Raw genomic sequence first — 12,920 nt, 5'->3', positions numbered from 1 at the left:
AATACACATTCACATTTAATTCTTGATAGAAGCTTTGCCTTTTTCAAAATGTGATCAGTGATGCACAGTGATCTTCAGCTTGATTTTTTTTCACCCAAGAGTGATTGTATACAATAGGCCTCTCCAGATCAGTCCATGAATTCCTAATTTTTTTCTGTATATTTCACATCCTTTTTTTTCTAATGATGGGTAGTAAAGTTATGTCCTCTAATTTTCTTTCCCTCACACATAATACTGCAACATGGGTAAACAACATGCATTGAAAAAATGTTTCTATGGTCCAGATTTATTTAAAAATGGATTTCTGGGTCAAAACCATTTATAATTTTAAGTGGAAACTACCAGATTACATTGTGAAGATGGACTCATTCATACTGTCCACATGAAATAATGAAGACAAATGACCAACCATGAACATCACTGTTTCATCTGCATTGACAAGCACTGCATTAGCATTTCCATTTTATTTTATTTACTTGATCAATCGTTATGTTGAACATGATTCCATATACTTCCGATAACTTGCATTCCCATTTATGTGAATTTATGTTCATTTGTCAGTCCACTTACCTGTTATTTTTCTTTTCATTATAAGCTTAACGCTAATCCTTGAATATGAGAGATATTATCTAATTGCTGGCAGATGTATGCAAATATGTTCTGTCATTTTATTATTTTCCATTTAATATTATTTGTGGTGCTTTAATCTTTCCTTTTCATTTTCATGGCTGGACTTAAAAAGTGCTTGAACACTCAAGATTGAACAAATCTTCAACCAAATTTTCTTCTAGTAGATTTTTACAACTCATAAATTAATATAATTGTGAAACCACCATTATGCCACACAGAAAACTCTGCAGCATAATAATATTCAATAATTTCTCCATTTTTCAAAGAACCCGTGAACTGTCGGAACCAGGACTCATGCAGTTTCTGATTCTCACTCCCATGTTTCTTGTGATATATATCATGTGCCAACATTTATGGCACAACACAAATGAAGTTCTATCTTACCTACCTATTAGAATGTTTTTCCTTTCAAACTTTCTCCTGAACGCATCCTTCACTTCCTTGTTTCTCAAGCTGTAGATGATGGGGTTCAACATGGGAATTACCATCGTGTAAAATACAGAAATCACTTTATTGATGTCCAGAGAGGAATTTGAGCTAGGTCGGACATAGATAAAGAAAAGAGTCCCATAGAGAGTGGAGACAGCTATGAGGTGGGAAGAACAAGTGGAGAAGGCCTTCCACCTGCCATCGGCAGTCTGGATCTTGAGGATAGCCACGAGGATGCAAACATAGGAGATCATGATGATCAGACCACTGAGCACTCCTATAGCTCCAGCCAGGATGAAAAGCACCAACTTATTGGTCCATGTGTCTGCACATACTAAGGAAAGCAGTGGGGAAATGTCACAGAAAAAGTCGTTGATGATGTTGGGACCACAGAAGGGTAAGCAAAAAGTCAAGGTGGTATGGGTCACGGTGCTGATAAGAGCCATGGCATAAGGCCCTATGACTAACTGAACACAAACCCGCTGAGACATAATGAGTGTATACAACAAGGGCTTACAGATGGCTGTATATCGATCATATGCCATGGCAGCCAGGAGGAAGCACTCAGTTGCCACAAAAAGACCAAAGAAACACATCTGAGCAGCACAACCCACAAAGGAGATGACCTTTCTCTTGGCAAAGATATCACACAGCATTTTCGGAGCAATGGACGAAAAGGAACAAATATCAACAAAGGACAAATGGTTAAGAAGAAAGTACATAGGAGTGTGGAGTTTGGGCTCAAGCCATATGAGAGTAATCATCCCCAAGTTACCCCCCAGGGTAACAAGATAAATAAAAAGAAGCATGAAAAACAGGACAATCTTCTGATAGAGAAGATCTGTGAGGCCCAAGAAGAGAAATTCAGTCACTGCTGTCTGATTCTTATGTTCCATTGATAAGTATAATCTGTCATAAGAAAGAAAAAGAATTATTTTTATCACAAAAAATTCGTCATTAACAACAATTTAAGCTGATGATAGGTTGTTTCAAATGGCCCATGGCAAGTCTTGTGAAATCTTGTTGAACTGTAGATAGTGTTCTTAGATACTAGGTCTAGCAAGTTGTGCAAACAGCCGTGTAAACTTGTGCAACAAATTATATTATTCTGTTCCCTCCTCCACAAACAGACTTCCAACCAAATGATCTAAGCCTCTCTCAGATTATAAAATTGTATTCGAGGGGCTGATGCTGTGGATTAGTGAGTTAAGTTGCCACCTGCAGCAATGGCAACCCATATGGGCGCTGGTGGAGTCTCAGCTACTCCACTTCCAATACAACTCCTTGCTAATGTGCCTGGGAAGGCAGCAGAAGATAGCTCAAGTGTTTGGGCCCCTAGACTCATGTGGGAGACCCAGAGGAACCTCCTGGCTTCTGGTTCATGGCTTCAGTCTGGCCCAGCTTTGGTAGTTGTGGCTATTTAAGGAGTGAGCCAGCAGATGGAAGACCTCTCTCTCCGCCTCTGCTTCTCCCTCTCTATAACTCTGCTCTCAAATAAATAAATAAATCTTAAAAACAAACTTTATTTGAAATGAGAATTACTATTACTATTCTTGTTTCATGTTACTGTATAATAGGACAATAAAACTCATTTAGAAATACCCTTACTGGGAAAACTGAGTAAACCAAAGGGATATTCTGATCCTAATATTAGACATCAGAGAAAAGCCAAGCAGAAGAGTTCCTGTTCTTCATAAATGACCAGTAGCATCCTAATGTTATTAGACATGATGTGTGTATGTATTTATTGGTTTACTCCTTATTCCCTTTTATAAAAGGATATGGACGGGATAAAGCTCACACTTGACAAAGAGGTTGCTCAGTCTGAAGACCGGTAGAAACAAATGAAAGATGTTCATGTTCATAAAGATACACTTAAAAAGGAAGACTATGGGGGCTGGCAATGAGGCATAGTAGGTTAAGCCTCCACCTGAGGCGCCAGCAACCCTTATAGGTGCCGGTTCAAGTCCTGACTGTTCCACTTCCAATCCAGCTCCTTGCTTTGGCCTGGGAAAGCAGTAGAATATGACCCAAGTGTTTGGGTCCCTGCACCTGCATGGGAGACCCAGAAGAAGCTCCTAGCTCCTGCCTTTGAATCAGCCCATTGCAGCTATTTGGGGAGTGAACCAGCAGGTGGAATACCTTTCTCTCTTTACCTCTCCCTTTCTATAGCTTTACCTCTCATATAAATAAGCAAATCTTAAAAAAAGAAGACTACATTAATTGTATGACATGTGTGAAGTCAAAAGAGGTCCCAAGAAACAAAAACGTAAGATGATGGCAGAGAAGTAAAGGAAATAGAAATCTCTCCAACCGCATACTTCAACAAAGGAACACGAAACCATGGAAGGATGTGACAGGTCCCGCCTTGGAGATCGAGTGATCTGGCAAATGTTAGACAGCACCTCTTCATGGAAATTCTATAGTCAAGCATCTGCTGAGGTAAATAATGAAGAACTCCTTTAAGTGACTTCCCTTATTTTATATATTCCTTTAAGTCACGCATCCTGAAATATGTTAGGAAATATCAACTATCATGATGAATGTTAAATGTGGAATACTTTACTCAGGGAAAGCACCAAGAAAACATTATTTTTGTGACTCAATAGTCAAGGAAGAATAAGTAAAACTGTTTAAAATTTCTGAAGAAGATTGCTGTAGGATGCTTTATATGAAACAATCTAGCTTATACAGTATCATCAATTCAATTAGTGTCCTCTGTAAACACACAAAAGCAATATACCCCTTGATTTATATAACAATGTGTGGAGCTTAACATATACTATTTCAAATACTTAATAAGAATTGTGTCCATTAATTCATTTTCTCATCATCATGAGTATTTATTTAATGCTATATCAAGTATATTTTCAGCAGTCATCAAGACACATCTGAGCTTGAATAAGGAGCATGATCCATTGCAGAACACATTTGTGAAGATAAGCAGTAGGATAGACTGCTACTAGTATTAATCCAATTGCTATGTTTTTATTTTTTTATTTAAAGATAAGTCACTTTGAGTCTTCTATAAAATGAGGAGTGTTATCTTTCTGTTCTTTCCATTTCTAATATTCTGTGGTCTTAAAATTCCTCATGGACATTACTTTACATCTATTAATTTTTATAAAATTTTTTATCTGTTTTTAACAAAAATATATTTCTTCATGAACAATATGATGTTTTGAAATATGTACACATTGTGGAGTGTCTAAATTGAGCTAACATGTGCATCACCTCACATATTTTTTGTGGGGAAAACATTTAAACTCACTTAGCAATTTTCTGGAATATAATTCACTATTATTAACAATATTCCTATATTATTTAAAAAATCCATTACAGAAAAATCAAACCAACCAGTTGTTTGGTCTCAAAAAAATTGAACAAAATGCCAAAATCTTCTTGTTTTAGACAAAGTTCATACTAATTATAACATTCCTCTACCATGTTTCAAAAGCTTTATATTATCCGAAATGCAGTTTACTCACTTCTATAAGATGTCCTTTATGGGTCTTCTTTAACTGCTTCAAATAAAATGATTTTCTAGAACTGAGGATGGGAGATACAACCTCCTTCCAAGTGGTAAGCTTTCTCAATAGGCACGACTTCTAGGCCATTGATGAAGATGGATTTCCCCATCTTGAGGGGCCTGGGTATAAAGAGATACTCCTTGACCTGCACATTGATTCAAATACTTCACAACATAAGAGGCATTTTCTTGGGACTCTTCAATAAGTTAGAGTCAATTCCTAAAGAACCTAAATCTCAAGAGCTTACTCCTAAAGGGACAAAATTAATACGATCTCAGTGGCATTTGGTTCAAGTATGACTTCTCTACCTTCTCACCATGTGTGTGGGGGGGGGGTAGTTTTTCTCCCTTGGGGTCCTCCTCTCCTTAGAGACCCCTTTTTCCCTCAGTGGAGGTGACACATTGAACAATCAGCACCAGCTGAATGTAAATTTGTTGCTACCTGGATTCTGGCACAATATCATCTGGACGTGAATGTCGATTCCAGTCTACTGGTGGAGTCACTTTGAGAAAAATTTAAACCTTGTGTGTTCCTCATCATTTTAACCTATAAAATAAAGAAAAAAATAGTTTACAGGTCACAAAGATGTGAGCTAGATATATACGTATATGTGGAAACACTATATACCATAGTAAGAATGAAGTCTTTCCATTTGCAGCAAAATAAATGAATCTGGAGTTTGAGAAGTTAAGTGAAATAAGCCAATCACAGAAAGACAAATATCATGTGATCTCATTTATATGTGGAATCTAAGAATATTGATTCCATAAAAATAGAGTAGAATGGGGGCTGGTGTTATGGGTTAGCATGTTAAGCATCCGCCTGTGACACTGGCATCCCATATGGGCAACAGCTTAAGTACCAGTTGCTCCACTTCCTATCCAGTTCCTTCTGGGAAAGCAGTAGAAGATGGCCCAAATGCTTGGGCCCTTGCACCTGTATGGAGACCCAGAAGAAGCTCCTGGCTCCTGGCTTCAGACTGGCCTAGCTCTGGCCATTGCAACCATTTGGAGAGTGAACCAGCAGACAGAATACCTCTCTCTCTGTCTCTCCCTCTCTCTGTCTGTAACACTGCCTCTCAAATAAATAAATAAATCTTTAAGAAAAAATACTCTATTTAAAAAAAAATAGAGTGGAATGGTGGTTACATAAGCCTGGGGTTATGAGCATGGAGTAATTTGGAAATGATTAAACAAAAAATGTTTAATTATAGTTAGGCAGGAAGAATACATAAATTTCAAGATATCTATAATACATCAGCCGGCGCCGTGGCTTAACAGGCTAATCTTCCGCCTTGCGGCGCTGGCACACCGGGTTCTAGTCCCACTTGGGGCGCTGATTCTATCCCAGTTGCCCCTCTTCCAGGCCAGCTCTCTGCTATGGCCCGGAAAGGCAGTGGAGGATGGCCCAAAGTGCTTGGGCCCTGCACCCGCATGGGAGACCAGGAGAAGCACCTGGCTCCTGGCTTCGGATCAGCGCAATGCGCCGGCCGCAGCGGCCATTGGAGGGCGAACCAACGGCAAAAAGGAAGACCTTTCTCTCTGTCTCTCTCTCACTATCCACTCTGCCTGTCTAAAAAAAAAAAAAGATATCTATAATACATCAAGATGATTAATAAAGTTATGAGTTAATCATGATATACTGCATTCTTTAAAAATGTACATAAAGATTGTTATGTGCTTTCACCACCAGATTGTTGTGTGGTATCATATTTAATTAGGTAAGTTTACTTATCACATAATATATGCAATATATGAAATTTCATGGAAGATGCACGTTATGCAAAAAGCTATGCATGGATTTCCAAAAATGCACCAAACTAATCTTTTAATTCCATTTTCCCATGAACTTTTTGAAGTACCCACATATTATATCAAAATATCTTGGTGTGCATGATGAAAGAATTTACTGTTACCTATCAGTGTAAGACATAAGAAGAAATACTGATAGAAGTCTAAGGAGAAATAAATAAATGCACAATTAGAATTGGAAATTTCAGCATTGTTCTCTCAATTTTTGATAGAAGATGTAGACAAAATATAGCAAGGAGACAGAAAACTTCAACAACACTATGAACATAAAATTAACACTTCTAGAACATTCCAACCAACAACAGTATAGTGCATACAGTTTTTAAGTTCTTTTATAATAGCTATCAAGATATATCCTGTTTGGGGCCATTAAAAAGCCTCAATAATTTTAAAATAATTCAAGTCATAGAAAATATGTTCCCTGACTCAATGTAGTTAGATTATAAACCAACAAAATGATGCTTTCTGGAAACTTTCTAAATAATTGACAAATAGCACATTTATAAAAACCTATGAAGTTGGCCGGCGCCGGCTCACTAGGCTAATCCTCCGCCTTGCGGCGCCGGCACGCCGGGTTCTAGTCCCGGTCGGGGCACCGATCCTGTCCCGGTTGCCCCTCTTCCAGGCCAGCTCTCTGCTGTGGCCAGGGAGTGCAGTGGAGGATGGCCCAAGTGCTTGGGCCCTGCACCCCATGGGAGACCAGGAGAAGCACCTGGCTCCTGCCATCGGATCAGCGCGGTGCGCCGGCCGCAGCACGCCTACTGCGGCGGCCATTGGAGGGTGAACCAACGGCAAAAGGAAGACCTTTCTCTCTGTCTCTCTCTCTCACTGTCCACTCTGCCTGTCAAAAAAAAAAAAAAAACTATGAAGTTAAAATGAAAATGCCATAACTTGGATTATAACTCCAACGTGACGTGGATCCCGCTCGAGTTCGACTGCAGCCAGCATCAGATCATCCCTGCAGACTGGTGAGCATGCAGACCACTGTCACTTTTTTCGGAGACTATTACTCTCCTACACAGTAATTCCCTCATCTTTTCAAAAACACCGGGTCCCTGTCAGCCAGTTAAAAGAGATCAGCATGGCTGCCGGTCTTAAGACTCAGGGGCTATGCTTGCTGATTAAAGCCAGATCAGGGCGGCGCCGCGGCTCAATAGGCTAATCCTCTGCAGCGCTGGCACACCAGGTTCTAGTGCCAGTCGGGGCGCCGGATTCTGTCCCGGTTGCCCCTCTTCCAGGCCAGCTCTCTGCTGTGGCCCGGGAGTGCAGTGGAGGATGGCCCAAGTGCTTGGGCCCTGCACCCCATGGGAGACCAGGAGAAGAACCTGGCTCCTGGCTTCAGATCAGTGCGATGCGCCGGCCGCGGCAGCCATTGGAGGGTGAACCAACGGCAAAGGAAGACCTTTCTCTCTGTCTCTCTCTCTCTCTCTCACTGTCCACTCTGCCTGTCAAAAAATTTTTAAAAAATTAAAAAAAAAATAAAAAGCCAGATCAATCTCCTGGAGCTGAGACTCCATCCTAACCCCTCTTTTCTCCAGTGCGAACACACGTTCCTGCAGCGAGCAAGTCCCCTGCCCTTTTGGAGTCCTCACAAGCCACAAAGCCAGAGGCTCCACTCTGTGCTTCTTGTCTCAGCTCTGGGAATGTTGGCTGGTCCAACGCAGCTTCTTTTCATGGGGATTGGCCTGAAATGAAGAACTGGGTTTTGGCCCATTAGGGTGTCGACTGGAAACAGCATTCTGTTCTTCCTTCCTTGGAGATTAATCTGTCAGTGAGACTGGGCACAGCCTGAAGCCAGGCCATGGGCTCCAGGCTCCATGTCTCAATGGGTTTTTTCTTATCTCCATCTCTCTCTGCTCTTCTAAATGCTTTCTGTTCCTCGCCAAGTCTCAATTCTTACAAACTTTATTTCCTGGTCTCATTAGTTGGTATTTCCTAGATATTTCGTTCATCAGTTCTATTAAAGTTTATCCCATTTGCAGACAGGTAGCTTTTCAATCTATATTCCTATTAAGTCCCCACATGGCCTGAACTTGTGCAGACAAGTCTCAGCATGTATCTGGTATCCCCTTTCTTCCTTCTTAAGTCTCCTCTTTTGGAGGAGATGTGGAAGGCTGAGTGAGAGTGGGTGACACGTGCTAATCCCACCCTCACCTTCCCCCTTCCCTGTGGGCTTCAGTACACATCTGGATATCACAGGCAAGGAGAGTATTTTGAGAGATGTCTCAAACTCAGGGGACATAAGACCTGAATTATGTTTCTTTTTTTATGTTCTCATTCCAGCCGGGAGGCAAACAACATACTAGGAGATCTCTTTTGACCCCTGAGCTTGCAGAAAAAAGCCTCATCGTTTTCTGCACAACCATCTGGCCTGCTGACAAGCTAGAGGATGGAGAAGTTAGCCTAAGTGAGTTGTGAAAAGTGTCAGCCCCTCTACTCTGACTCCCCGTCTTAGAACTCCGTCTCCTGGCTGGCCTCTTGCCTCTATTTCCGGACATGTGCTCCAATATGCATTCAATTATTTTCCAGAGTGTCACAGTGTCTCTTGTGACTTTTTTTGAGGATTTTAATTCCAAGAGGAGTTTTTTTTTAATCAGGTGACAATGGCCCCCATTGTTGTAATTTTCCCCAGGGGGTTTCTAGGCTAGAATCTAGGCCCAATAATTTCAGATGCTATTGAATCCATATGGATCAATCCATATCATGACTTCTTGAGATATCTCCCAACCTGACTTCTCAACCCTGCACTGGCTTGACTGATAGCCACACAATTAGAAACTTCCAGTATTGGCCTCTGGTTTTGGGGTGTAAGGCCATTGTTTCTCTGCATGGCCTCTAGTTTTTCTCTCCCTACCCTGCCTCTTCATGGGCTCTACAGTAGCTTCCTTGCAGGTCATTGCCCTCTATTCTGCCTCATATCAGGTTCTCCTCCTTAGGAATCTCTGGAGGGGTGCCCACCTGCTCTGATGGATGCCCTCTCCCATTAAACCTGACATAATGGTAACAGCCTCCAGTGGACATCAGCCCCTAGCCCACAGTCACCCCTGGGACCTGTCTCGGACCTGCCTGAACTTTTTGTTCCAGAGGCAGTCCCAGGTAGCTGACTGTTGACTAGGGCATCATTGGCCTAAGGTGTTCTTTGGGTAAAAAGAAAATGAGGCTCAAATTCAATTATAATCTAAAAAGATGTCTCTGGTAAATAACAACCTCATGCATGAGAATTTGACTCAGCTATAACTGGGCATTGGGTTTAAAGAAATTTTTCTCTTTTGAATTTAGGAAGAACACTGCCTTTAAAAGCATTGCTTTAGGGCCGGCGCCGTGGCTTAACAGGCTAATCCTCCGCCTTGTGGAGCCGGCACACCGGGTTCTAGTAACGGTTGGAGCGCCGGATTCTATCCCAGTTGCCCCTCTTCCAGGCCAGCTCTCTGCTATGGCCCGGGAAGGCAGTGGAGGATGGCCCAAGTCCTTGGGCCCTGCACCTGCATGGGAGACCAGGAGAAGCACCTGGCTCCTGGCTTTGGATCGGCAGGATGCGCCAGCCGCAGCGGCCATTGGAGGGTGAACCAACGGCAAAAAGGAAGACCTTTCTCTCTGTCTCTCTCTCTCACTATCCACTCTGCCTGTCAAAAAAAAAAAAAAAAAAAAAAAAAAAAAGCATTGCTTTATAAGTTACTGAACTTGGTTAGCAGCTTTCTTTAACAAGTTTCTGATTAAATAGCAATGGGTAATCAATGCCTGTTATAGCCCCTTAATGTGGATTTTGCAATCTCTGGTTTAATGTCACTGATATATAGCTAGAGTTTTATAAAAAGGAGTAGAATTTGATATAAATGTAACTTTGACCTTAATTTAGACAGAGATATGAGGTAATATCAACATTTTAAGACATCTAGGTGCAATTACTAAATGTAAATTGGGTAAATCAAAAGAGAAAAATGTGTCTAAATGTAAACTTTGGTATTCTTAGCACTTTATATTCTACGGAAAAAACTACTTGGGTTTGCTAACATAAGCTGTCTATGAAAATAGTTCAACACTGCTTGAAAGTAAATAAGGCTGAAATTTGATGTGTTTTCTTGTTTAGAAAATGTTGTCTTCTATTAGTCTATTCTTTGACATAGAACTAGAATCTGATCCTCTATTAAAGCAATGAGGCTTTTGCAATGCATATATGTTAGTAAATATTTTGAAACAGTCTTAAAACTTTATTTAAAAACTGCAGCATCTCCTTTTTAATAGTTTTGTATAATTGGTAACTCTGCCAGTTTTCTAGTCAGCTCAAGTGAACTATTTTCTCTTCCCTAGTTCTGACTCTGTTAAATTGTTCAAAGTTATGGGATAATTCCATGTGCTAAATGATTTTTTATTTGTGATTCTTGGAATGGAGACCAAAGAGGGTCCCTGGAAATATCAAAGGATACGTCTCTCATCTTATAGGGACACCAACTAATAAGGCTATTTGGATTATATTAAAGGTATTGTCAAGATGTAAAATGGTGCTAAATTTTAAGTTGCGATAATGTAAAATACTACTGATACAAAGACTCAAAAATTTTAAAAGTCTAATGATCTTGTGTTGTTATCAGACATGTTTATCTCAATGAGAAAAGTCCAGAGGCCTAAAAGGGTTAAATTTTGTACAAAATCCTACAGGTACATTCTAAATACTGTGTGGAATAAATAAGTGTCTCTTCTTGTTGATTAATGGGTTTATAACTATAAACATGGCTATTTGAAGCCTTTGTCATCCACAGTTCTGCATTATCCAAATCCTAAAAATCAGATTTACTACTCATGAAGTTAAAACATTATTGGTTCTGGAGGCGGAGCCAAGATGGCGGATAGTGAGGACGTGTGCCTTAGTTTGGGAAAATAAACTTTCATAAAAGTGGAATTACTGCAGCCTCAGGAAAAGACTCAAGAAAAAAACTGCAGAGGAAACGCTTCCGGATCTCGTGGACGAGACACAGAGGACTTACAGGGAACCCACCGCGTGGAAAACCAACCGAGACGAGCCGAGTGGCAGCGGCGGGAGAGGAGCCAGAGCCTCAGAATCTCGCCAGCGCGGGAACGGAGGAGGAGGGTAAGACAAAGACCTGAGAAGTCCGAGACATTGGGGGGAGGGGGAACAGAGGCCTCTCCCTTCACTCACCAAGCAAAACAAAGAGCACCGCGATTTTACATATGTAAAGCTCAGCCAAACTCAGTATCTTTAGCGAAACTGGAGAACACATTGAGGGCTGCATAATCTCTGTGTATGGTCCCAGGGGTAGATCAAACGAATACTCACAAAGGCCAGATTTCAACTACACTCAACTCCACTCCCAACTGAGTCAAAAAAAAAAAAAAAAAAAGAGAGAGAGAGAGAGAGAGCGAGCCAGCAAGCAGCAAGTGAGTGAGAAATCTGGGAGAGTTGCTCTTTACACAGCCTTAAACCTGAAGAAACAAGCATAGCTCTCTGGCCACACCCATCACAGCCCCTAAGGCTCCAACAAAGCAGACAGCTCACTTAGAGGCATAGTATAACGAGAGAAAAAAAACAAAAACAAAAACACCACAAATTATCTCTAACATGCCAAGAAAGAAACATAGAAGCGGAGGTTCCAAGAACAGGGAAGGCACTATGACGCCCCCAAGTGAACAAGACACGCCAATGCAAGATTATGAAGATTATGAGATAGAAGAAATGAAAGATACAGATTTCAAAAAATTTATGATAAGAACATTAAGAAGTTCTCAAAAACAAATTCTTGAACTACAGAAATCCTTAATGGACAAGATAGAAAATCTCTCCCGTGAAAATGAAATATTAAGGAGGAATCAAAATGAAATGAAAAAACTAGTGGAACATAAATCTGAGATAGTGACAAAAAACCTCAATGAAATGAAGAACTCAATAGATCAAATGGCAAACACATTAGAGAGCCTTAAAAACAGAATGGGTGAAGCAGAAGAGAGAATATCAGAATTAGAAGACAGAGAACAGGAAAGGAAACAGTCAAATCAAAGAAAAGAAGAAGAAATCAGAAATCTAAAAAATACTGTCAGGAACCTACAGGATACTATTAAAAAACCTAACATTCGGGTTCTAGGAGTTCCTGAAGGCATGGAAAGGGAGAAAGGATTAGAAGGCCTTTTTAGTGAGATACTAGCAGAAAATTTCCCAAGTTTGGAGAAGGACAGAGACATCCTAGTACAGGAAGCTCAGAGAACCCCTAATAAACACGATCAAAAGAGATCCTCACCACGACACGTCGTAATCAAACTCACCACAGTGAAACACAAAGAAAAGATCCTAAAATGTGCAAGAGAGAAACGCCAGATTACTCTCAGAGGATCTCCAATTAGACTCACAGCAGACTTCTCATCAGAAACCCTACAAGCCAGGAGAGAATGGCGAGATATAGCCCAGGTACTAAGAGAGAAAAACTGCCAGCCCAGAATATTATATCCTGCAAAGCTCTCATTTGTGAATGAAGGTGAAATTAAGACCTTTCACAGCAAACAGAAATTGAAA

At 40.7% G+C, this 12,920-nt stretch overlaps 1 protein-coding gene across 1 annotated transcript; it reads right to left on the bottom strand.

The window, feature by feature from the left end:
• Window positions 1–1,010: 1,010 nt before the first annotated feature.
• Window positions 1,011–1,955, bottom strand: LOC133764228 (olfactory receptor 5G3-like). The gene has a single exon (XM_062197903.1). The coding sequence runs from the start codon at window positions 1,953–1,955 to the stop codon at window positions 1,011–1,013; it is 945 nt and encodes a 314-aa protein (XP_062053887.1).
• Window positions 1,956–12,920: the final 10,965 nt, after the last annotated feature.

Source organism: Lepus europaeus, chromosome 7 (genome assembly GCF_033115175.1).
Source record: "Lepus europaeus isolate LE1 chromosome 7, mLepTim1.pri, whole genome shotgun sequence".
NCBI lineage: Eukaryota > Metazoa > Chordata > Mammalia > Lagomorpha > Leporidae > Lepus > Lepus europaeus.
Note: the sequence above shows the minus strand (reverse complement) of the source record. Positions and strands in the feature narration are given on the sequence as shown.